This window comes from Vitis vinifera, chromosome 6 (assembly GCF_030704535.1).
Source record: "Vitis vinifera cultivar Pinot Noir 40024 chromosome 6, ASM3070453v1".
Lineage (NCBI taxonomy): Eukaryota > Viridiplantae > Streptophyta > Magnoliopsida > Vitales > Vitaceae > Vitis > Vitis vinifera.
The window spans coordinates 23,587,393-23,614,816 of NC_081810.1; the positions used below are offsets into that span (position 1 = coordinate 23,587,393).

At 31.2% G+C, this 27,424-nt stretch overlaps 2 protein-coding genes across 2 annotated transcripts; both read right to left on the reverse strand.

Moving 5' to 3' along the window:
• Nucleotides 1-382: 382 nt before the first annotated feature.
• On the reverse strand, nt 383-8,234 carry LOC100243219 (rho GTPase-activating protein 5). Its single transcript, XM_010653575.3, has 5 exons — nt 7,636-8,234; nt 2,250-2,370; nt 1,935-2,054; nt 1,463-1,693; nt 383-1,225 (listed from the first exon to the last, which is right to left on the reverse strand). Exons 1-5 carry the CDS (start codon nt 7,998-8,000, stop codon nt 623-625), a joined length of 1,440 nt encoding a protein of 479 aa, XP_010651877.1. The 5' UTR covers nt 8,001-8,234; the 3' UTR covers nt 383-622.
• Nucleotides 8,235-15,224: 6,990 nt separating this feature from the next.
• On the reverse strand, nt 15,225-16,196 carry LOC100265664 (uncharacterized). Its single transcript, XM_002274681.5, has one exon. It carries the CDS (start codon nt 15,865-15,867, stop codon nt 15,313-15,315), a length of 555 nt encoding a protein of 184 aa, XP_002274717.1. The 5' UTR covers nt 15,868-16,196; the 3' UTR covers nt 15,225-15,312.
• Nucleotides 16,197-27,424: the final 11,228 nt, after the last annotated feature.

Below are 27,424 nucleotides of genomic sequence, written 5' to 3' on the forward strand. Positions count from 1 at the left end.
AGATTTAGGTAGGATATGAGTACCAATTCTGGGTTCAGCCAGAAGTTGAATGCAGGTAGAGGGGTTCCCACATATCCTCGTTTTATAGTATATTTAAGTTCTATCAGGAAAAGCTTGTGTTCCCATACGCCACTGAATCCTGCAAATGGCATTCAAACAAAACATACCCGATTTTGGCATCCCCATGATGTTTTTTGAATGTCATCTTTTCGTTTCCTGTAAATAATTTCTTCAATAATGTAGGTAAGCAAAATCTGAAATCACACTGCTTTAGTCATTTGTTCTCCGGATTTTGTTTTGCCCAAAAAAATCGGAGACGTAATGGAAATGAAAGTGGCGTTTTTTTGCTTGGGGTACCAGAAAAAAGGTCAGTCATGGGACATATGACCAAACCCATGAAGATTATATCCATTGGATTCAAATGCATTTTTGGAAAGCAGAAAATGTTAGTATCGTAGCATACAGATGTTATCCTTGAAATCAAAACAGGTTGAGCAAACCACCCCACAGCACAAAACATGCATGAACAATTTTAACAAACTTACTTTCACAACTTCCAAATCAAACAGACTTACACTGCCAACTCGTCATAGAATCAGTCATGCCAGACCCTTGTTGAGCTTCACCGCCAGGCTTCAATCCGCTCCGTCCTTGAATTTATGCGGCTGAGATTGCTGATTCCCTTGGTCTTCTCCAGGGGTCCCGGTTCACAAACTGAAGATGGCTGCCTGTTAATTGTTTTGGGACCCTTTTTGATATTTGAATTACTTGATTGGCCACTTTTGCTCTTAAGAGGGTTTGCTTGAACCCCAGTTTTTGGACTATCAACCGCATAAACTTCTGTTTCAGCGACGAATGTTTCAACTTGAGTTAGAGTCTCAAAAGATCCATCCATGTTAGGGAGCGACTTCTCAAGAGAAGTTAAAAAACCATGTGCTTCTCTATCCTCCACGTGCTTGTTCTGAGTACAGTAAGGGGGGCTTTCTAAAACAGGTTCTTCCATGATGAAGGCTTGCTCTGTCTCTTCATTGTCTTGTGCAGTATTTTCTAGCCAGGTGGGCTGAGAAGGGCTCTGGTGTCCATTCTCATCAAATGGCTCAAGGCTGGAAGTAGGAGCCGGCTCTACCATTGAATCTTCTCTTTCTCGTAGTGTCTTTATGATAAGTGTCTTGAGGAAATTCATGACTTGGACAGCATACATCAATGCAGTCAGAGGATCTGCCATCTATGATGAGAAGAAAACATAGAAGGCTGTTACCAATGGTGTTATTGAAACAGTTGCAGAACGATAAAATGATAAATTATTGATTGAAATCTTAAAATGCCTTTATTTTCAGTGAGTGATGAGAGAAAAACCCACTGATTTAAAATGCAATGAGAACGTCATATTCATTCAATTTCATCTGGACATGCAAATCCCTACTTGGACAATTTTCAAGAAGCGTAAACCATTCAACCTCACCTGAGTCATGTTTGGTGCAAAGACCATTGCAATGTTGCGTGCATTCATTTTGTTTAGATGCTCCTCCTGGACGACATCTGCCATGAGGTTGATGGCCCAATCCAGTAGAGCAGCTTCCGTAGGAGGCAGAAGCCTCACGAGCTCTGCACATTCCTCTTCTGCTTGGCATTGCATTACCTGCTCAGGTGACAGAGAGTCCAAAACCCCAGTTGGGAGTTCTCTAAACCAAGCCTATTGAATCAAATACACATTAAAGTCAATCTAAGATTGAGACAGTTTGATTTTAAATGGAAGAGAAGTGATGGAACAAAATAAACATGAATTGAACTTTCTTGATCATCATGAGGTTGAATTGACTATAAGACCTCAAGGTATATAAAAAATAGGTATCCAACTTCCTGATTGAAAAAAAGTATCTTTTGCACAATTTATTAACAGAAAAATCAGCAGGCTTAAAATTGTGGAGCTGTACCTTAATAAGACCTGCTAGACAATGTAAATCTATTCCTTCTGGTACCACTCCCCTATTTAATTGCTCTCTCACATACTCCTCCTGGCTGTTTTCTGCATTAATTCTAAAAATCCCTTCTGCCTGCATTGATATTCAACAGTCTGATGAAGTCTGGAAGATGATAAACTCAATATAGATCTAAGTGAAATAAGAAACATGTGGATGAAGAAGCCTCCATCATGATGAAACAGAATTCAACCAAACTTTTATCCCAGCTAATTGGAGCTAGACGTTGGAGAGGAGAGAGGGAGGGGGGTTGTGTTGTGGGTGATCTACCTGCAAGCCTCCTTGAAGATACAAGCGTCTTTGCATCAGTAGGAGTATTGTTGGCACACTGTTTCCTCTGGAGTCAAATGACAACTGCATGGATTCCGTTGAAACTCCAAAAACATTTGCACTAAAGATGAAAAAGCTCAAGTCAGTATACTGGGATGGCCATCATCATAATAAGAAAGGTTCTGAAACTTGGGCCAAGACATTGTCATCATGATGTATGATGCTGATCAAAAGATATGTCATGATTACCAACTTCTGGAGCCCCCAAAAGAACCTAATTCATATTATCTAAGATGTCATCATTTTTGTAGCATGTATGTATGCAGTACAACATACAGAACAGTAATAATATCCCATGCATAGAACATTTTGGTTACACAATTTTTAAGTAAAACTTGAAAAATTAATCACCTGTACTCCTTTGTTGATCAAACTTATATCTATCACCCAAGACCCATTACTGTTATAAGCTCCACAAATATTCACAAACAAGCTAAGAGGTGGTTTTATTTTTTTTCCAAATATTCTGTGTTTACTGTTTAAGGGTAATAGAACTTCAGCCTTGTTGACAAAAAAGTGATTTTAGAACCTTAAAATTGATAGATAAAACTAATTTAGCTGATGATAGATGAATTGATGCTGATGATAGACATCATCATACATCAAGATACTGGACAATGCTTGCCTCATACTGCATTTTACTTTAATTATGCATCAGACTATAACTTATGAGGGAAACCTGTCCATAACAACAGATATGACCATATATATATTGACTTATACTTCTCTGTATCAGTCAAGACCTTACACTAAGTTAAGATGTATACTTATATATAAATCTTTTATTTGGTTTGTCATGGAAAATATGAAGGAAAGGAAAATCAAATATAATGAAAATTATTTAAAAATTATACATTTAAAAGTTCTTCATCTTTGTGTAGAAGAGGAAATAAGACTTGAAGAAACAAGTAAACAAAAATTATAGAATATAAACCTATTTTCAATGAAAATTGTTCAGCATATTTGGGAATGTTTTCAGAAGCAGTTTTTAGAAAATAGTTTTTAAGAACAGTTCTCAAAAATTATTCCCATTATTTCCAGGAACAAAATTTTGTTTGGAAACTTAAATATGAAACACTGTTTTCTTGTCTTGTTCTACATGAAGGTAATATGCACTTACTTATGTACAATACAAAATTTTCAAAGTATTCACCATATTTTCAATTGTTAATCAGAGCACTCTACACAAAACAACTAAGAACACTGAAAATTTGTTCCAAAAAACAACACGTTTTAAGAACAAATGCTTAAAAGCTGTTTTATGTCAAAAGTTCGTTAGTGTGTTCTTTGAGTTATGTTATAAAAAACAGAAAACAATTTTCAAGAACAATTTCCCAAGAGAGACTAAGAAACTTCTGCATCTAAAAAACATCTAGTTGAATTTAAACCTATTTTCAATGAAAATATTTAGAAACTTATATATCTTCAAATTCTTCATCTTTAAGTAGAAAAGGAATTAAGAGAGGTATATTTGAAAAAGCATGTGAAAAAAAAATTATTAAATTTAAAACCCATTTTTAGTTTCCCCTCATTTTTTTTTTCCTTTCCTTCCAATTTTCACCTATATTTCTTTTTGTTGTACTTTTATCAAAATTTCCAAGATCCACAGGAAGCCTTAAAACCCTAGAATGACTTCAGTTTATTAACTTTAAGGTACGTTCATGATTAAAGAAAAAAAAAAAAAATCAAGGCAATTTTCATTTTTTTTTTGGTCTTTGGTTTTTCTTTTCATTTTTAGATTTTACAACAGAAGGAAGGCAACTTAATTAACTTTTGAAGAAACACAAGGAGTTTTCCACTATTGATAAAATCTTGTGAATTTGAGCTCTGAAATTGGAACTTAACACCTAAAGGTTGAAACAGGCATTGATTATATAGCTTCTAAAAATGCAAGAACATGGTTGCTTTGACAAAATGAATGTTTTTGACAATTAATTTTAACAAAACAATCTTTATAAATTTACATCTCTTGCTCAATGCATTTAAATATGTGCTCACTATCCATTTTAAGGGAACAAAAGAACATGATACAAGTTAAAAGGTATATGAAAGGAAAAGAAAATGCAGAAAGATTTAAGTCAATGTCAAATTCAAATGAAATTAAATTCAAACATTGATCAGGTTTTAACTCCTAAAATTATCCCTTTTGGCAAACCTTACATGAAGGTGCTTCATTAGTAAACATCTAAGGAAGACAACGTTCCTTTTATGTTCAATTGGTACTTATTCAATCAAGGGAAAATCTAATTGCAATTCATTCCAAACTATGTTTTTATGTTAACTGATATTTATACGAATAAAAAGAATTAATTAAATCATTCCAAAATACATTTTGATTGAAAAGATAGAGACAACTTTTGTTTTATATCAATGGGCAACTAACTCTTTCTTCCTATTCCCATATACATGTATAATAGAATATGAGTCCTCACCTCATGATGCCATGTAGGAGTCTCTTATCACCAGTATTTTCAAGTTCTTTTTATAATTGATTTTTTATTTTTAGAATTTTTTATGATTGATTTGGTTTAATTACTGCTCTGTCTCAGACACATCCATTCTTGCACTTAATAGGAAGACTATAATTGGGAAAAGGGACAAAAATGAGAACGAATTTTGAGTTCTGTTAATTGATCTGCAACAAAGACTAGAAGGAAAATAAAAAATACAGAAGAGTATTTACAATTAAAAGGAATACAACTGGAAAAGTATTAATGAAAAAAAAAAATTATTGAGTTCAAGCTTATTTTTTTCCATCCTTTTCTGTTCTATTTCTTGTTCCTTTCCCTTTTCTTTGTAATTCCTGCAATCCAAATGGATCTGAGTTTTCAAAACTAAATTGAAATGGTGGCCATTTTTCTGATATCTAACTGTTCTAGCCTAAACAGCCTCAAATTCTTTGTCTAATTGATTAATGATCACATTTAAAAGAGTTTTCATCCATGATCACTTTTAGAAAAAATTAATTTCAAACTGAAAAAAACAGCAATGGCAATATATACGAGGTTAGTAATATTTTCATTTTGGATGCTGGAAGTTCATGGGAACAAAATGAGATACTGTTTGAAGTTCTCATTGTTGGTTCATTCATATTTCATACCGAAGAATACCTTGTCCTACTTTCCCTCTGTGTTTTGATTTGTTCAACAATTTATGAGTTTTTCCTTTCCTATTTTACCATTTTGATTGGTTGCTATATCATTTCCCACACATTTACTTTAAAAGGTAAAAGGGGAGCTTTTTGTTAAGGATTTAGTTTTCATTTCCTATCAAGATTACTCATGAGTCATGACAGGTTTTTGAAGTTCTTGTTTTTTTCTTTTGATAGGTGACAGGTTTTTTAAGTTCTTTGAGCCTCCAAAATAAGTTTGTTGGTCTTTTTTTTTTGTTTTAAATTTCTTTAGGACACACACCCATGCATAGGAGAGGTCTAACATTAGTTATGCAGGTACCGATGATATCAATTGAGAAAAACAATACTCAATGACATGCACTGATTCGGTAATCAAACTAAAACAAGAAATTGATTAAATAAGTACACTTTGATGATCACTATAACTCCTCTATGGAACACAAGGAAAAAAAACCCATTTCTTCCGGTTACTTCAGGGTTTAAAAACTTATAATTACTATAATATTCTCCTAACTCCATTCTTTCAGATTTGATACAACTACATCATGAATATGCATCCTAACAATTTTTAAAAAGAAGAAGAAAAAGAAAAGAAGAATAAAAACACAAAGTAAAAAAAAAAATCATAATACTGAGAATGGGAAAGCCAACAGAATTTTAAGGCTATGTTTGGAACTCGGAAAATTTGAGGGAAAGAAAATGGGGAACAAAATTAGATGGAAAAAAAAAGTGAAAAAACATAAAAAATAGATTTAAAGTCTATAAATTATTTTTATATGCTATTTCAAGCTCATTTTATTTATTTTTAACTCTTCTATGTAAAGATTAAATAATTTGAAAATACATAAGTTTTGGCCAAATTTTAATTATATTTTAATTTCTTTTATATTTTCTATACTAAAATCAAACATAAGAAAAATTAGAAGGAAAAAAAATATCAAGGACAATAAGAAATATATTTAAAGTTAATAAATTATTTTTATATGTTACTTCAAACTCATTTAACTTATTTTTAACTCTTTTACATAAAGATTAAATAATTTGAAAATACATAAGTCTCTACACAAATTTTAATTATATTTTACTTTTTTTAGTATTTTCTATAATAAAATTAGACATGGGAAAATCATTGTCTTTGATATTTTTTTTCTTTCCTTTATACTTCTCTAGAACCAAACATAGCATAAAAGAAAAATTACCTATCAAAGTCAACAAATTCACAATTTTAAGACTTGGGTAAACCCCTGATTATGAAAATGAAAAACCAATATTAAAATTTCTGTTCATAAGAAAGGATATTCATCAAAACTGAAGTTTACATGGTCTCGTGATGCCAGTACTTCAGGTTGTACTCTTAACATTTGTTTCCAAATAATTCACATGCCAAAAATTGAAAAAACAGAAGCCCACCCATTAAATGCAACATATTCACAATCTCGAGAATCCAAGGAACCGACAGAACACAAAAACAAGACACCTTATCAATATTTATACCAAGAAAAACGTGTATTCCCCAAACTTCGCTTTGGTTGAGTTTGCATTCAAATATGCATCACCAACGAACCTTCATTCCCAAAGTAACCATAACCCAATCTACTAAAGACAAAAAAAATTCAAAATTGGACAAAATTGTGAATACGATATTCATCAAAATTCAAAAACAAGGAGCCAACAGGGAAGATGAAGCAAGAAAGAGAAATGGTAAAACAAATATGACATAATGAACACAACAAGTCTTCATCACTACAACATCTAGCTCAAATTTCCCCAACTTATTGGAGCAATGCAGTATATTTGAGATTTGTAAGAGTAATATTGAGGAATGCCTTTTCTGAGATTCATTGCAATGCAGGGATCAGATTGCTTTGATGCACACGTAGGGGTGGGCAGAAATGCAAATCAAATTCAACCTGAAACTTGTTATTTTAGCAATGCAATAACTTCAAATTGTACTCTGTAACATCTCTTCTTTAAGAAATCCAGTTCCTATAACTAAACAAGAACAGTTCACAATCCACAATTCAAGATTGGGTAAAAGCAAATAAAACCCCAACATAAAGCAAAAACCCAAGAACTTCAAAATATCAACAATCGAGCAAAACCCATCAATCAAGCTCCACAAATTCACAACCACAACAGCAAAAAACGCAAAACCCATATCCCAATTTCCAAAAAGATGGAAAAAACACTCACCTGGCACTCGGAGCCCTCCTGGGAACTTCAGGTTCGAACTCAACAGGCAAGCCCAGGAAACCATTGAACCGATCGAAGGTAACATGCGCAACATGGCGCACATTAGTCGGCCACCCGATCTCCATGGCGCAAAGCTCCTCCCTGTCCGTCTTGCAAACAACCAAAGACTTCCTGAACAGCGTTACAAGCAGCGCCAACAGAGACAACTGTTCCCTATCCTTCACCCTCTGTCCCTCAGCGCCGGTGACCCTTGAATCCCCCTCCACACCTAGACCACCAGAACCAGCAGTCTGAGCCTGGAAAAAACCATCATTGGATAAGGCGGAGGACCTTGGAGATGAAGGCAAATGGAGGACCTCAGTCATGGCTGGCAATGAAAAAACCCCCCACAGAGAAAAAAAGATTAAAAAATCCCAAAAAAATCCGAAAAAAATATAGTTGAATTGGGATTAAAGAAAGAGGGAAATGAAGAAGAAGATCAGAGAGAAGTTGGACTTGAAGAAATGGTATTGTGAAGAGTGGGGGACGTGAGAATCATGAAGTCATTATTTTTCTCTTTTTTCTGTTAACTGGCTTTTAGCTGCTTTTTTTTTTGAGCGTTGAACTCACATAAATACAATGGAGTGCTTTGGTACGGTTGAGACCCCCCTTCCCCGGTATTCTCTTATTATTATTATTATTAATATTAATATTAATTAATTAATTAATTGATTGATTGATTAAAAGGAAAAAATCATCCCAAAATAAATTTAACATTTGGAAGTAGAAAAATAATCTATTTTTTACAAAATTATTTTACATTTAAATTTTAAAGAAAAATTTATTTTTACAAGAAAAAAATAACATACTTTTACAAAAATCAAATATTTTTTAAATTGAAAAAATTGAAAAATTAGATTTTTAAGATTATTTCATTTTTTTAATCAAATAATTATATTATTTTTTACTCTTTTTCTTTATATTTTATTAAGTTTTAAATATTTTAATAGTAGGGATAATACTGCTTTAAGGCACACAAATTCTAATAAAGCTAAAGAGTATGGTTGTTGCAAACTTCATAACACATAAACTATTGAAGAGTTGACAACTAATATCATGTGGTAAAAATTGAAAATAAACACGTCAAACTGGATCTTTCTTACCACTCTCTCACTCTATGCTGTCTTTGTTAATGACTACACCAAATTGAATAAAAAAATTCTTAAAAAACAAAAGTAGTAAAAATATGGAGGAACTTACAATAGTGTTGGCCGCGTTGGAAGTTGTCCCTTAAAGAGACAACTTTTATAATTTTCATATTACTCATATATTAAAATAAAAAATTGAATTAACTAAATTATTTTTTTTAAAAACAATTTTCTTATAAAATGTAATTAATTAATTTTTTTTTTATATAAAAAATGCAGTTACATTATGGAAGTAAACTTTCTATTTAATCTGAATTCGGAAAATTTTTGTGTAACCCTTAATATCTAGATGTTTGTGTTTGGAAAACATAATACCTTTGCTTGAAGGTGATTTTAGATAGGTCAGGATACGATTTATTGTATTCTTATGTCAATCACTTAAATTATGCATGAATTGACTTATAACACTAACTGCATATGGCAAGTTAGGTTTAGTGTGGGTTAAATAGATTAATTTCCTCAATAGTCTCTGATATCTTTCTTTATTTGTTGGAATTTGATCAGGATAAATGTACAAACCATGATTTATCTCAATTGGAGTATCTATAGGTTCACAAGCGGAGTTATTAGTTTCAACTAAAAGATCTAATGCATAATTCCATTGTGAGAGGAAAAGTCCTTAGACCGAGACACCTCAATGCCTAAGAAGTATTTTAGAGCACCGAAGTCCTTCATTTCAAATTTCTTGACTAGATAGCTCTGAAGCTTCTCTATTTTTGTAGAGTTACTACCTGCAACTATCATGTCATCAACATAAACAATAAGAAAAGTAATGTTATCACCATCTTACTTATAGAACAGAGCGTGATATGTCATAGCTTGTTTAAAACCATACGCTTTAATCAAGTAGCTCAACTTGCCAAGCCATGCACTTGGCAATTGCTTCAATCAATACAAAACCTTTTTTAGTTTACATACCTTACATCCTTTTGGTGTAATCCTTGAAAGGGGATTCTGTTGGGATTAAGCTCCAAAAAGCAAGGCATGATGTAATAAAGGTAAACTTAATTATTCCCTTGCTATTCCTTTGGTGTATTGACATTGATTTGAACATTCAACTCATGTATCTTATATTGTACATGACTTGGGTGTATTAGGAGTTGTATAGATGATACAAGTCATGAGTTCTTTATGAGTAAATAAGTTGTTTACAGTCAATTCATGAATTTAGGCAATCCAATAGAGATTGTAGTGCATCATCTCCTAATTAGAGGGATGACTTGTCTTGGCTACTTGGATAGGTTTCCCATGATGAGTGCACTAGTCTATGTGATGTACACTAAACAAGACCTCCAGTGAATTATGATGCAAAACTATCAATTGTCATGATTTATCAAGCTACTATACTGCATGGACTCCCAACTATGAGAGGATATTGAACCTATGCCAAAATCAACACGAGACTTTGACCTATGGGCGATACCCTAAAATAGTCATATATCCCTATGGATTGGGTCATTGTTGATGGAGGCTGGTTGCAATAGGTATTTTCAATAGAAACATCATAATATCTCATGGGATTAAAATAATGTGTCCCTTTGGGCGATCTAAAGGACATGTGATCATGAAATTTGTGGTCACAGTAATTTCTTTAGTGGAATTTGACATATGCTCTTATTATGATTTTTTCCATGTTTTTCATTTTTTTTTTTATTAATTTTTTTAATGACAAGTTTCTTATGGTCTTTCTTTGCTTCTTTATTCTTTTCTTTTTTATTTTCCAAAGCCAATTTGAATATTTTTACCATAAAAAATGCTTTATATCATTATTTCATAAACTCAAGTGATCTTCATATCACATAAAAAAATTACTTCGTATTTCGCATTAAAGAAGTTTTGGTGGTTTGTGAAACTGTTGTTTGATCAAATCATTTCAATTTATAACTTATTGAAATCATTCATAGCCAATCCTGGCCTTGCTATCTTTGTGCTTTATATATGAGGTATATTGTTTGGCGTCCTTTGTGTGTTTCAATATTTAGTGATATTGTGGCTATATTAGGCCTAAGTTAGGGGTGTATTATTTTTTTCTTATGTTTTTTTATGGTGTGATCTTTTTGACATATAAAATATTTTTAAATTATAAAAGAATTTGTTTTAACATTTATGTTATGTTTGGTTCTCAGAAAGTATCAATAAGAGAAAAAAAAATGCCAAAGAAAATGACTTTCTCATCTTTGATTGTTTTATGAAAAATATAAAAGAAAACCAAATATAATTAAAACCAGCTAGAAACTTCTATATTTTCAAATTGTTTAATCTTTATATTGACGAGTTAAAATATGTGAAATAAGTTTGAAGTAGCACATAAAAATAACTTATTGACTTTAAATATATATTTAATTTTTTTTACTTTTCCTTCCATTTTCCCTCAATTTTTTTGAGAACCAAACATAGCCTTAATAATTTTTTTTAGAGCCATTTGTTTTTATTTTATTTTAATTTTAATTTTTAACTCTACCACTTTTTCTGATACAATTTTGTCCTGGTAAAAAAAAGTGATATTTCTTTTTATATTTTTAGAAATCCTTTTTTTTCCTTCTTTTGTTTACTGTTTAACCTTAACTTTATTCCCATAACCAAATCCAATTTCTCAACACAAAATGAAATTAAATGAAATTTTGAAAATTTTGGACAACCCTTCCCTTAATTTTGTGAATTTGGATGTGAAATAAGAAAGTCGTCATTAAGAAAAAATTGAATATGATTGAAATAAGTTCTATTGTCATCAATTTTCTCTTAATTCTTGAGAAGTAATTAAATCTAAAATATTCTCATAAATTATCACTCAAAAAAAAAAAAAAAAACATAAAAACTACTTAATTTACATAAAAACTAATTTAAAATAAATTCATTAAGTTCTAAACTAGAAATCAAAATTTTACTATGTGCAACCTCTATTTTTTTTTGCCTCATACCTTATTCAATTTTCAATAAAATTAAATTCCATAATTTTTTTGTGGATTCCTTATTGAAAATGAAAATAGTAACAATAAAATAAAAATTTTGAATTAGAAATGAATTTACTACAAAATTTTAAAATTCGACATCTTATTATATAACAAAATCAAAATACACTGTCATTTTAAAACCCTAAATCTAAGTAATGGAATAATTCACAATACTGATGTTCACATCTACTAGACGTAAGGATTGAAAATAAGAAGTTATAATTTAATGTTCTTTCCTAAATTGAAAATCTAAAAATTTAATAAATTAATCTCAATAATTAAACATACATTTCAACCACAAATTCATAAATTCAAAGATAATTCACATAAAAATAGGTGATTAATTAGTAAAACTTGACTTAGAAAATTATTAACACTTTCTTTGGAACCATCCAATAATAGAAATCATAATTACCATCCAATTATCAAATTTATAATTAATTATACAATTAATGATTATTAAATATTTATTATTGTAATAAATTATAATATTTTCATATATTTAAAAAAATGTTAAATTACTATTTTTTTTTTTAAATTATTAGTTTTCAAATATTTTAATCTTAATTATATAAAATAATAAGAAACATAATAATTAATTTTATAGGTATTATTAACATGTAACAAATAAAACAAAATTTGAATTTAACAAAAAATATTTAAGTGTGACAAACAAAAAGATTTTCTTTGAAGTATCAAAGAGAAGAGACATCAAATTAAGAAAGAAATCAAGAAGACGAAAGAGAAGGTTCATGTGTGAAGATCAATATTTATGACTTTAATTTATGTAAGATTGAGAGTGCATTAAGTTAGGGTTACATTTTATATTTTTTGTTAAAGCATCTTAATTCATTCAAGTGCCAAAATTGGTTTTATATTTTCATAAAATGGATGAAAAATATTTTAAAGAAAAACCTAAGCTTAAATTGGAAAAGGTTGGATTAACATAAACCCAACAAATGACTTAACACTTATAACATTTAGACATTAATACAAAACCAAATAATTTAAATACTTTAAGTCGACATTCAACTCCACTCATATTTAAATCAAAGATATTACCCAATTTTTATCTTGATGAAGTAACTTCTTTTGATATTTATTTGGAATTTATTTTGTGAAAACTACTATTCTACCCTATTAATAACAATTCATATGTTTTTCATAATTTGATAACTTTTGAACATGCTTGTGAGCCTTTTTGACCATGGATTCACATTGTAGATGAATGATGCATATTGGTTAGAATTTTCTCTAGATTAAAATCATTCATTTGATATTTTATGTAGATCAATTCTTATAGATGAATACAAGTTAGTCAACTTTGAATTTGTAAGTAGTATACATTGTTCCCTTGAGTTTATTCATCATCACTTTTCACTCCTTGATTTGAGGCATGCTATATATATATATAGGTTTAGTCTTTGATTTTTTTTAAGCTCAATATTATTATTTGTGAATTAACCTCATATTTATGAAAGCATTTATATGCTAACACGGTACGTGTCTTCTTTTCCTTATCTATTTGTTTTCATTAAGATGTATATTCTATTCTCATGATTGATTCATCTTGCCTTGTTTGGTCTCTATGTTGTCATTTTTGTTCCTTAATTTGAGTGAAATGCATATCTTGCATATTATGAGATTGTTCTTGTGAACTAACTCTCTTGTTTTATGGAAGCGCTTAACATGCTATTGAGGTACACTCCTTCATTTCCTTGAGTATTGGTTCTTTGAGTGTGTATGACTTGCTTGATTGTTCTTTGACTATGCTATTGCCATTGCCTTGATACGTATTCTTGATTCTTGGTATCCATTGATTTATATAACAATTGTCATAGTTACCTCAACTTAATTAGTAGAGACCTGTTTCAAGGGTTATAGGGATGCTACCTTATGATGCCTTCTCAAAGAGTAACTTGACCTGTGGACTTGAACTCGGTTTTCAAAGACACGTTTTTCTAAATAAAGAGTCATTTTTAGTGTGTTATTTCTTATTTTGTTTTCCCTTTTAAAAAAATAAATAAAAATAAGTGGTAACTCCAATTTTTATAAAAATTAGTTTTTCACTAAAAAACGAGTCTTACCATTAAGTGATGACACACATGAAAAATGCAGGTCCACAAATGGTCACGTTTAGTCTTATTTTAGTTTTAGATCGCACTTGTACGATCAATCACATTTAGTTTTATTTCCTTTTTAGATTGCATCTATACGATCAATAATGTTTAATCTTATTTTAGTTTTAGATGACACTTGTACGTTTAGTCACATCATATCATATTTTAGTTTCATACCACACTTGTATGTTCGATCACGTTTAGTTTTATTTTAGTTTTAGATCGCAATTGTATATTTGGTCATGTTTAGTCTTATTTTAGTTTTAGATCACACCTATACGATCAATCACGTCATGTCTTATTTCAATTTTAGACATACACCTATCTGATAAGTCACGTCATGTCTTACTTCAGTTTTAGACTGCACTTGTATGATTGATCACATCATATCTTATTTAATTTTAGATCACACTTGTACAATTTGTCATGTCATGTCTTATTTTAGTTTTAAACCACATCTATACGATCAACCATGTTTCTTATTTTAGTTTCATACCGCACTGGTATGATCAGTCACATTTAGTCTTATTTTAATTTTAGACCGTACTTGTACATTTGATCACATTTAGTCATATTTCAGTTTCAGATTGTACTTGTACGATTAATACGTTTAGTCTTTATTTATTTTATACCACACCTATATGCTCTATCACATTTAGTTTTATTTCAATTTTAGACCGTACTCGTACGTCCAATCACGTTTAGTCTTATTTTAATTTCAAACAATATCATGTCTTATTTTAGTTATGACCACACCTATATGATCGATCACATCATGTGTTATTTCTATTTGGATCGCATCTATATGATCAACATGTCATGTCCCACTTTCTGTTTAGACCATGTTTATACACATAGTCTTATTGCACTTTTATCATTTGTGTTTGTTTGACTTTAAGTCATGCCTTTATTTATTTGAGTAAGCGTTAATTGTTGTTAACATAAATTTTCTAGGCCACCGAAATTAACTTTAGGCATTGGGAAACATGGTGACATAAAGGCTAAGCACCATAGCTTCTCTTAAGACCGATAAAAGTAAATCAATATGTTACGATATGCCAAAAATAAAATAAAATATGACATACGGGTCCTTATGGAATTAATGAACACAAGATGCTACATCTTGGATGCTTAAATATCATTTTACTCAATTTGCAAAGACATAAGCATAAATAGGTTGAGAGTTCAAAGGTGTTGTTACCTATGTAGAGTCTAATCATTTGTGAAATTTATTTATTTGTTTTATTTAATAGAATGATAAAACAAAAATAAAACTTTATTTGGATTTAAAATAATCTTTAATGAAAAATCATATATGATAACAAATGTTAGGAAAATATTCAATTTAATAGTTATAAAAAGATATTTTAATAAAAAAAAAAATATATTTGGACAACATTTCTACTCAAATATCATATGTTATGCAAGGCGAAGTTCCAAATCAGACTTGTTTTCCTGATCAATGACATCAAGGTACAAAGGATCAACGACAACGTGACTGTCCACGTGTACCTTGAACTTGTGATCCCACCATAGCACCTTCGCTGCACCCTCGATGTCCACTGTGGCATCCAGCGTCATCTCTCTCCGCCTAATGTCAGCCAGGAACCGCCCCGCGTGTTGAGTCAGCAGCTCCAGCCCGTCGAGTCGAGCAGGAAGCCGCAGCACCTGGCAGGACTTGGGGGCCTGGGAGCCGGCGTCTATCTGGGCGGAGCCGAGGTGAGAGCCGTCGTAGAAGATAGACATGGCCGTCGAGGAGTAGTGGATGGGCGCGATGTTGGGGTTGGTGACGTGTACGGTGAGGATGACCTCGGCATCGAGGACTGGGAAGTTGAACTTGAAGGAGGTGAGGCTGATTGAGATGAGGTGGAAGGCCGGGTCCTTCGGCTTCGCATTTATGAGAGCCGCCGCGGCTGTAGCCGACGCCGCCCCGATCAGAGCAGAAGTCCAGCTCCATTTTACGGTTTTGCCCATGACTTTGCAGAAATTACCCCTGTTTTTCGCTGTCGATGTTCGCAGATCTAGGGCGGAGGTGTTGGGGAAAGATTTTGAGGAAGAGAGATTCAAATGACTATAATGCCCCTGTTTTGTTTTTTGTGTTATCGAGAGGTGGAGGTTATTTATGTCTTTGTGGGAGCAACATAGCAATTTGGACAGATGTCGCTTTGAGACGAAGTCCAAAAATTACAGCTTATCTGCTTGTACCTTACAATTTTGTGTTCCAAACAATGTTGCAACTGTTGATACATCAACCCGCTAAAGACAAGTCATGTATACATTGAAATGAGAAGTGAACCTCTATTAAGTTAGATGTTTTTGGTAAATCAATTTAATAATTGATAACTTAATTTAAATAATTAAATTAATTAAATATATTTAAATTTAATGGTATGACTTAAAGTTAAAAATAAGTTTAAATAATAAATAAAAATAATTAATTTATTCGTATATCTTACTTTTACCTTTTTATTCTCATTTGTCCTAATTATCATTACAATCTCTTTTACTATTTCACGACCTCCATTATTATAATTTATGACGATAAGTATATTAATATGATGATTTAAAATAAGTTTTAAGTTAATTTTATTAAACAACTTTAATATTTAAAGGTAAGAATTAAGTAATAAGTTTAAATTAACGATTTAAATATAATTTAACTTAAAGTTAACTTAACTTATTAAATAATAATATTAAGTTTTATCAAATACCACCTTAACATGATCTTTAATTTGAAGTACTTAAGCTAGTCACAATCCAACTTGATTTTTTTAAACTCAGATTGAGTTCGAGTTACACTTGAGTTGGTTGAGTTAATCTGGTTGTATGATTTAAAATACATCTATAGTATTTTTAAATTTTTTTCTATGTATTTACATCGAAATTTAAATAGTAAATAAAATTGAATTTCGAGATAATAAAAAAACTTTAAAATAAATTTAGATGTGTTTTTACAAAAATAAAAAAGTATATAATATAATTAAAATTTGATATTTTCCTCAAAAATTTTAAAATATAATAAATAAAATGAATATTATTATATAGGGTAGAAATAGTAAATATGATAAAAATATTAAATAAAGTTTGAGTTAAACTTGAGTTGTTTAAATCCTAGGCCTAATCCAAACCAAATTGAATTAGAATCGAATAAACTTAACCCAAACTGTACTTGAGTATTAAAAATAATTGTCTAAACTTGCTCAAAGGTTGGGTTGGATTTGTCTAACTAGCCCAAGTGACACCTATTGGAGTCTCATTGTCTTCTTCCCTCAATACTACATCTCTCTTTTCTTATATAGTGATTTGCAATGACACATGGCTGCATCTTAGTGGTAATTGATTGACAAAAAGAATATATGATAACCATCTTCCGTGTTTGTCGGTGAACAACACTCATCTATACGACCATATAGGTGTCATGTTTTCCTATGGATGAACCTCTTATTATGAACAATTACCTCGTTTACTAAGGAGTTTTCATGAGATCTTCATGTATTTTATTTTGTTAGGGTCGCTTACCCCTTAGTAAGTGTGTTGTCGCATGAGGCTGTGGTGATGCCACGTGGCTAGGGGAATGTGACTAATTTATTATTATTTTTACATCCATCTTGTGTTCATGAAAAGATGAGCTCTAAACTTGGTCCATTTGTTTACCCACAAGTGGGGTTCTCTACATTGTGATGCCACATGGTATAAGGACTATGGTGGTGTTTGTTTTTTGGCTTAATAGAAAAAGTCAAAATATTTGACTTTTTCTATTCAGCTAAAAGTAACATATTGACATCATCCAATATAACTAAACTGAACCTATTGATAACAAGTTCATTTTAGCTATATTGGATGATGTCAACAATTAACTTTTAGCTTAATAGAAAAAACCAAATATTTTGGTTTTTTCTATTAAGCCAAAAAACAAATACCACCTACGACTTATACTTTTTCATGGGAAATAATTAACTAGTATTATTGTGAAACTCACCCATTGGACTTTCGTTTTCCTTGGATGGGCTTTCCAATCCTTGAAGGTACATGATCTTTCTTCACTCTTTTGTTAAGGCCTTTGGCCCAATGTAGACATTTCACATTCTTTGGGCATTTCACACGATTTGGACATTTCGCCCTGTTTGGGCATTTCCTTTGGTTAGGCATTTTGCATTGGTTGGACATTTTGCCTTGTTTGGGTATTTCGCCTTTCTGGCCATTTCGCCTTATTTGGGCATGTTGGCTTGCTTGGGCATCTCGCCTTGGTTGGGCATTTCGCCTTGGTCGAGCTCTATGACCTTAAGCATGCTATAAAACCTTGAATAGGCTCCATGGTCTTAAGTTCGCTGAAATTGTATTATTTTGGCTTGTTCTAGTTTTATTTTGTACTATAGATTATGCTTTGACTTTTGTAAGCATCAACCTTCTAGTGTCGTTAATTAGTGTGTCTTATTCCTTCCATTTCTCACTATCAAGTTGTAAGCATGAGCTAATCATCCAGTCAAAATTAGAGTAGAAATTGGAAAATTAATCTTTATATCATAAAATGCCACATACCCTAACTAGCTTCGATCATCACAATCACCATACCAAAGCTTTATTTAATTTTTAGAAAAGAACCTTGTAAAGCTTTGATCGAAAACTACCAAACCCTCAAGTTTATGGACCTTAAGGATATGATTTGAAATACCTCAATAAAATCTTATTTGTCACCTGAAAATTTATATCTAGATTGAATAGGGTTTTTCTGTATTAGGAAACATCATAACAAATGGAAAGGAATGGAGAAAATTAGTTTGGTCATTGGGATCATTTTGCAAGTCATCACATGTATTAAGGGTCTTATAGCTCTATTCTGGTGCATATATCATGATTGAAGTGTATGTTATGATATACTGCAATATATGATATATTAGACATAAGTCATAACGACATTTGATCATTTTTGACAATTTTTGAAACAAATTAAATTTGACTTTTTATTTATTTTATGGAAATGGATCAGGGTCACATGTTCCAATATCCAAGAAAGGTAGTAGTAGTTTGCATCATCCAATCATTGATCTAAAAAAATTATACAATCTTTATTAAATAAATACCACAAAGAAGTTATTTGAAGGAAAGATATGGTTTTAGATTTTACTATACTTAATATGAATTTAGGGTCAATCATGGATGACAAAAAAAGAGATGAGAGAGGTTTTACATGCATGACATGTGATATTAAGAGCCCGTTTGGTAATGATTTTAGGAAACACTTGAATTTTTTTATCATTCAAGTATTAGAAATGCTAAAAACGCTTTCTAGAATCACTCCCAATTGGGCTCTAAAGCAATCATGAAATTTGAAGCATGAGTACAATTGTTCTTTAGATGAGTATCATGGAGAATTGCTTCTTATTATAGACTATCAATTAATTCAAATATCTATCATCTAAGGCGGGTTAGGACTCAAAGTACTTGAGGTCAAGATCTTGATATTCTTATAAAAAAAATAAAAATAAAGTCAAGAGATACATGCTCAATTACCAAGAATGAAGAAGGTGCATAGCTTATAGTAAAATCTAAATTTGCTTATATCATAATGTTTCCACAACTAAAGGCTCAAGCAATTCCAAATTGGAAAGAATGCAAAAATCTTAATACAATGTATAGATGGTATATACATTAGCTCTTCAAAAGTTGTGAATGTTTAGAAATTATGGAAACTTAGCTAAAGTTGTAGGAAAAACGATCATTCATGTTTAGGGAGGATAATCAAGTGCAAATCACTAAATTAGATCATAATATAAGGCAAACAAAGGTAGGTAATTTCTCAAATGGCCTTAGGAAAGTGATGAAGGGGCTTTATATTGTTTCAAATTTTTTATCAATAAAAACCATGAGGATGGTAATATATAAATATAACTATATTCACTAGTTGTCTTCAACATAAACCAAGAAAGCATATTCTATCAAGTCTCCTGAGAAAAACTAAAGATAGATTTGGTGAGTATGTGCTAGGAATTGCTATTTCAACTTATATTGTTTGCTGTTATGGTTGGGTAAGAATAAAGAGGACAAAGATATGCTTCTTATAAGATAAAAGAGAATCAAATTTTCTAAGTTTTTAAAGGTAGAGCTACTTTGAAAATTATCTACTTGTTAATTATCCTAATATCCTTCAAATTGTGTCCTAATTTTGTGGTTAAGTTGGTTTCATTGTTTTGGCATAACTCAAGATATCAGCATCATGCATATGGAAGGAGTAGGCCACAAAGAAAACAAGATTAGCTTTCATAAATGAAAAATCTAGCATTATTAACCATCTACATAGGCATGCATTATAGTAAGGGTGCAATTGAAATATAAATTGTGTATTTAGTTTTTGGACTCTTTTGACCCTAGTGACCTAAGTAATATAACAAAATTGATAGACTATGGGAGTTTGCCTCTTTCATAAGATTTGAGGGTAGACTAGTTGTAGTTTTGCTTTTTGTTTCTCTATTTTCTTAAGAAATGGGATTCTATAGAGAACCTTCTACTTGAAGACAACCTTTTGATTTAAGGGTAGTCACTTATAATTGTATTTTTTTTTAGTTTTTTTATAAAGTTCATAAATTATTATTACAAGATTATTCAATGAAGACAATTGGGTGACATTTATAAAACAAAATATGTGGGACTAAAACAAAGATTTTCCTTATTTAAAGTGTGGAGTGGATGTTTAATTTTTAGAAACTATACACATGGTAGAATCTAACAATCAAAAGATTGAATAGGTGGTGTGTGAGCTTAGTTTCAACTTAGACATGACACTGTTGATGGTGAAGCTAGTCACTTTCATTCACATGAGCATCTGCAAACCCATTACCACTTGCCTCAAGAAAGAGGTTGGCTTGCCTCCCCAAGCTTCCTTAATTCACCATCAACATTGCCCAAGGGTTTGAACTTAAGCTTAAGGTTTAGACTATGGATGGCCAATTCGAATTCCTAAGGAAAATTATTCAAAGAAGCCAAAGGATAGTGATTAAACAATTAGTTTAGTAAAAGAAAGACTCACACATAAGCCATGGAAGCTTTGCAACTTCTCCAATTGTTGTAAGTGCTCCTCAACAATCAAGGATGAAGCCTTTTCTTCTAAGCTTAGAGGGGCAAAACGATTTTTGAATTAAAACTTGACTTTTTGCTTGCTTCCCATCGATGATGCCAAATGTTGGAGTCTCATTTTCTTCTCTCCTTTGTACTACATATATATTCTATTATGTGGTGATTTGTAGTGACACGTGGTTGCTCCTTAATGATAATTGATTGACAAAAAGAATATGTGATAACTGTCTTTCGTGTTCTTTGATGAATGATGCTTATCTATATGACTAGACAAGTGTTGTGTTTTCTTATGGATGAACCTCTTATTATGAACAATTACCTCATTTACATTGTGTTACCAAATGCACAATCTTGTTGTGTCTAGTTCAACACCCTTAGAAGACGGTGTAAATTTCTAGTGATCTTATCTTTATCTTTTTAGTTCTTTTTCAAAAGTTGCTTAATGCTTTAGCTGATTAAAAGAAAATTTTTCTTTCCTCTTTCTACATTCGAGAGCTCAAAATGTGGTTATTGAGAATGGTTCTAAGAGCTTTTAAGAAACATGTCTTTGCTTAAAGAAAAGATTGGAACTATCTTTCTATCATAATGAACCTAGAAGAGATCTTCTCCTTAATCCCACTAGCATTTTTCTTTCATTTAACTGGCCCCTTTTAAGCCTCTTCTAAGTAAGAAGGCTAAAACAAGGTTGGTGTATGATTAGTGGAGGTACCGAGGAGTGCTAAATAGAAACCCTTGGGCTATAGTAGCTAGCCTAGAATAACTTGGGTTGAAACACCTTTATCCAATTATAGCTATTGGTCATGGCCTCCGTATTCGATAGAACTTCTAAGGGGCATACTGCCATACTTTTTGGGTGTTGGCTTCTGACTTAGGAGTAAGTTGGTAACACTAGTGTTGAGTTTCATATATCAACTCAATAAAACATTGGTCAGATATTCCCATAGTCATGTACCCTTGGTGAGCAATATCTTAATGACCTTTTAATTGCCTTTACCATCCTCCATTTAATAGTCAACATTGTTAGGAAAGAGCTCTTGCAAGCATGAAATGATGTAATAGGATAAGTTTCACAAATAAATTTATTTATTATGATTTTGGTTCTCTTTTCTATCCTTGTTTGCATTAATTATTATTTGAACATTTAAGCTCATATCACTTGCATTGTATATGACTTGAGTGCATTAGGAGTTACACAGAAGATTCAAGTCATAGGTTCTTTGCAAGATGGTAAATAGTTTATAACTAGTTCATGGACTTAAGCAATCTATCAAAAATTGTAATGCACTTCCTCATAATTGGAGAAATGACTTGTCTTGATTATTAGTATGGTTTTCCCATGGTGAGTGCACTAATGTGTATGATTGAATATTGACAAGACTTATGGTGAATTATGATATTGGCTATCGGGTAGTCATGATTTACCAAGCTACTATGTTGCATGAAACCTCAACCTTAAGAAAATATTGAGCTAGTGTTGAGCTTTTTATTGGTTTTAATATGTGGGTGAGACCTTAAGGTGGTCATATATTCCTTACGAATTAGGTCATTATTGATTAAGGTAGGTGACAATAAATATTTTCGATATAGAAACCATGATATCTCATGAGTTTAAGATAGTGTGTTATCTTGGGTGATCCTGTTGGAAACCTTGGATTTCTCCATTCCCTATCCTTGGATCTTGTAGGGTGCATGAATTTATCCCTAGGCATCTCTAAATCTATTAAAATGACAATAAAAACCATTATTAGCTATAGATATAGAGATATAGTACTCATACCTGGATTTGGATGTTCCTAGATCAATTCTACATTGAGAAGAAGTCTAAAGGTCTAATACACATAAAATCTTCCACCCGATGATTCAAACCATGATATTAGCAATTCAAAGTGTGGATAATGGAAGAAAGGAAACTTTGGCTCTCTTTCTCTCTCTTTGGAGGTGGAAGACGACTCATTGAAGTAACTAAGAAACCCCAACCCTTAACGGGGTATTTATAGGGTTACCTATTAGGCTTAAGTGACTTAAGCCTATAAAGGCTTGGGTCACTTAATCTAGTCCAAAACTGGTCCTAATTGATTAATTAACCATATAAGACCATCTAATTAATCAATTAGCCCAATCCAAAGACCTTGTTCACTATCCCTTATGCAACCTTATGTAATTACCAAAATGCCCTTATGCATAAGAATGAACCTAGAGCCAATTCAAACCTCATAAACCATGCCATATGAGCTAAAAATGGGACTAATAGCACCTATAGGAGTACTGACTCACTTATAATCTAATTTTGAAGTTGATTCACTATTCTACTAAAGATAATCAATTGCACTCTAATACCCTATGTAAATAACAAAAAGATGAAGCTTGAGTCCGTGATCTACTATTCACTACATGACGTCAATGCCAATGTTTAAAAAACATAACAAATGGATAGTTAATTATGACTTTGTTACATCATTTCTTACTTTTAAGGGCTCAATCCCAATAGATCATACAAACATGTGATCAGGAAAACTATAACTATAGTAATTCCTCAATTAGAATTTGACATATGCTCTTAGAGAACTAAACTATCTCAATTGATCACATAATTAGAGAATTTGAAACTCAAAGATTGTAGAGGTAATCTTGAAAGGTTGATAACATATAACTTGTCAGATTATGGACACCAATTCATGAAGAGTCGACATGTAATAGATAGTAAGTAATTGTAAACTCTCCATTTTGTCCTCTTAGCACATGCACTATTAAAGTACTTTTTTAGTACTCCACAATAGTTCTTGGTGGCCCATTGCTATTTATATAGCTTACCTCTTTGAATGAGTCTGGACACTAGGTATACTTTTATGACAGTTTGCTCAAACATTTAGGCTCATTAGGCACATTTGGTCTATTTAGGTGCACCTAGTTCGTTTAGGCTTACCCTAGCAACCCTAAGTCATTTGCATGGCTTACGAAGCTTGCATGACTTGCATGACCCACATGGCTTATGTAGCTTGCATGTTTTTTTATGAGTATGTGTCACGTACTTATACTTATTTATTTAATTAATTATATATTCATTTTCTTATCTTTATATATAGTCAATTGTATATTTTTGTTATTATTATTATCATCATCATTAGATTTGTCTTTGTTACCATTGTTCGTATTATCATTATTATTATTATTTTATTGATATTATTATTATTATTCTTACTATTATATTTCATTCTATTTATTTCATTTTTATTTTTATTTTCATTTTTTAAAATACTTTTTATTTATTTTTATTTTATTTACTCATTTATTTAGGAAAAAAAAAAGAATTTTTGGTGGGAAAGTGAAAAAGAGACTGTGGGGAAGAAGACATAGGCTGGATTTTTGGGAGAATTAAAGAGCTTTGGTGGGGAAGTGGAGAAGGACCATCGGGAAGGAGATGCTGGTGGATTACGAGAGAAGATTCAAAATGTTTTTTTGGGGAGAGCAGAGTAGGCATAAGAGGGATATAAAAGGAGCATATAAAAAAACATGGGAGAAGGAAAGGGATTTTACTGGAGAGGTTTTGAGGTTCTGAGAGCAGGTTTTTTGAGTAGTTTTGGAAGGTCAAAAGGAAGAGAAGGAAAAATAGGAGAAGGAGAAGGGAGTGGAGTAGAGGATCAGAGGGGGGAAGGCCGGCTTAAAGCCAAAAAATTCCTATTTGAGAGGAGAGGTATCTGGTAAAACTATTTGGGTTCTTCATTTACTTTGTTCATTATGCTTCTTTTATCCTTTTTCCTTTTTGTTTCCTTTGCATCATTCATTGAGTTGTTATGGGTTGATTATTGTTGCTTCATCCTTTTATCTCTGGTTTGTTCAAGGGTTTTCTGATTGCGTTTTGGTTGCTGTTTCACATTTGGAGGTTTTAACACATTCTATGCTTTCTATTTAATATTATTTATCGGCTTAATCCACTGATTATGAAACCCATAAGTAAATTAATGAAATGGGTTCTGCATATTTGGTGAATGTTTATGCTCTGCACCTACTTCTCTTCTTTTGTTCTTTCTCTGTGTTCCTCTGTTTCTGGTTTCTTTGAGCAAGTTTGTGATGTCATTACTGGGGGGTTTAATCTTGTTGAACATTAAGGTTGATCCTGTCATGGATATCCACATAAAAGCCATAGTATAAAAGAACAAAAAGACTAGTGTAGTCACAAAATGCACACTCAAGGTTCCAGGACTTGAAAATCTGTGCCGATGCATAGGAGGAGGATGACCATGACGACATTTTGTTGAGGAAGAAAGCCTCCACATACACCAAAAAGAAGGGGGACTGCACCACAAATTTTTTTGGGGGGAAGATTGTGGCTTTCCAATGACACTTTGGGCGCCACATAGAGGAGGATTCTTCAAGACATCAACCATGCATTCATAAGAGTAAAGGAGGGTAACCATCTCCATTCACGCTGGCATGCTACTACTGTAAAAGAAAAAAAAAAAAAAAAGAGAAGCCGCTTGTACCTTTGAAAAGGGCTCCAAACGCACGCCATAGGATTTTGGAGGATGAAACAACCTACTGGACTACGATCTTTGGACAGCTTACATGCGTTTTTGGGAAGAGAAAGTTGGAGCTTGCATGAGGTTCCGATGATGGTCATTTTCAGAGATGTGCTGTATAGGTATTTTTTTTTTTTTTTTTTGGTTTTGGAATTCCGAAGGGTATTGTTTTGTATTTTATGATTTTATCCATTTATTAGTTCAGAAAGTTGATGTTTTAATTGATGGCGGAACACTTGAGGATTCATACACAGAATTTTTGAAGTGGTGGTAGCCACACCATCAGATGGCTAGGAAGTCAACACGCGCTTTTGGAAGAGCCACTCATGCACAAAGGATCAAGGAGGCCCCAAAATTTTGAAGAAGGGGCAACCATAACTTCATGCGTAGCCACCATTAATTAACTTTCCATTACTACGAATAACACCCTTGCCATTTCTATAAGGTTGAGATTGTTTTATTATTATTATTATGTTATAAGATGTTTCAAAGTGCTTTAATTTCATTATTTTAAAAATTGTTGTTGCCTAGTGGTCGTGGAATTTCAAGTATGAATAATTTTATAACATGTAAGGTTGAGATGGTTTTATTATTGGTATTATTATATTATATTATATTATTATACTTTTTAATAATTATTGTTGTATAGTGGTGGTGGTGGTTTCATCTATGAATTGTATTATAATATATCAAGTAACAAGGCCTTTACTTTAAGGTCAAATGGGTGTTTTTTTTTGTTTTAGATTTAAAGTGATTATTTTTAAAAATGGAAAAGCTTTCTCAAAGTGCATTTTATTTAAAAATGGTTTTTAACGTGTTATATGAATTGTTTTAATTTTTTGTTGATACATCCAGACATGGGTTCTTGAATTCGATTTGTTTTTCTAATTCAAGTTTTATGAGAGTTTTTATGTGAACTATGCAGGTTATTGCTTTATTTAATTTTCGTTCAGTTTAATTTTAGTTCTTGTTTTTAGTTAGTTTTTTTATAATTTCTTTTTGATATTTTAGTTTTTGAAAGATACAGTTTTGATATTCTTGTTTTTTTGGTCTTTTTTATGTATAAAAAGTTAGTTTTATAAAATCTTAGTTTTATATAACATGCATGATAGTGGAATAGTTAGTTGTTATATATATTTAGTTTTAGATAATTTTAGGGAAAAGTTAATTTTTAAAATTTTAGTTTTAGATAATTTAATGTTGATGAAAGTTAAGAGTGTTAAAAATAGTAGTTTTAGTTGAGTTAGTGTTTTAGGTTTTAAATATTAAGTAATATAATATGTGACAGTGTGTGTTAGGGTTTTAGGTTTTTAAATATAAAATAAATTAGTGTAATTGAAATGTAATGGTTGCTTTAAAATGCATGTTGATGATAGTGGAAAGTGATAAATATAATGGTTTTTTAAGATAAAAATTCGTGGAGGAGGTTAATTGAAGTTAGAATTTTAAAATCTAAGTTTTAGTTATTATTATTTTTTTTTAATGTTAATTGGAAAGTTGGTGTTTTAAAATTTTTAGTTTTAGATATTATTAAAAGTTAAGAGTTTTAAAATTTTAGTTTTAGTTTTTCTTTAATGTTAATGAAAAGTTAGAGTTTTAAAATTTTATTTTTAGTTTTTCTTTAATGTTAATGAAATGTTACAAATTTGAAATTTTAGTTTTAGTTTTAGTTTTTCTTTAATGTTAACAAACAGTTAAGAGTTTTGAAATTTTACTTTTTGATTTTCTTTAATGTTAATAAAAGAGTTAGATTTTACAAATTTTATCTGTAGATAGTTTTTAATGTTAATGAAAGTTAGAGTGTTAAAAATTTTAGTTTTTAGTTAAATTTCTTGTGATAATGAAAAAGTTGGAGTCTTTAAAATCTTTAGTTTAATTGGATGATTTAAGTTAAAGTTATTTTTATTGAATGAATTAGTTATGTGGTAAAATGTTTTTCCTAA

Coding starts and splice junctions, on each gene's coding strand:
- LOC100243219 (XM_010653575.3), bottom strand. CDS start 8,000: ATGACTGAGGTCCTCCATTTGCCTTCATCTCCAAGGTCCTCCGCCTTA. Junction 2,371..7,635: donor AGGAGGGCTCCGAGTGCCAG/GTGAGTGTTTTT, acceptor TTTCATCTTTAG/TGCAAATGTTTTTGGAGTTT. Junction 1,694..1,934: donor GTCTAGCAGGTCTTATTAAG/GTACAGCTCCAC, acceptor TTGATTCAATAG/GCTTGGTTTAGAGAACTCCC.
- LOC100265664 (XM_002274681.5), bottom strand. CDS start 15,867: ATGGGCAAAACCGTAAAATGGAGCTGGACTTCTGCTCTGATCGGGGCG.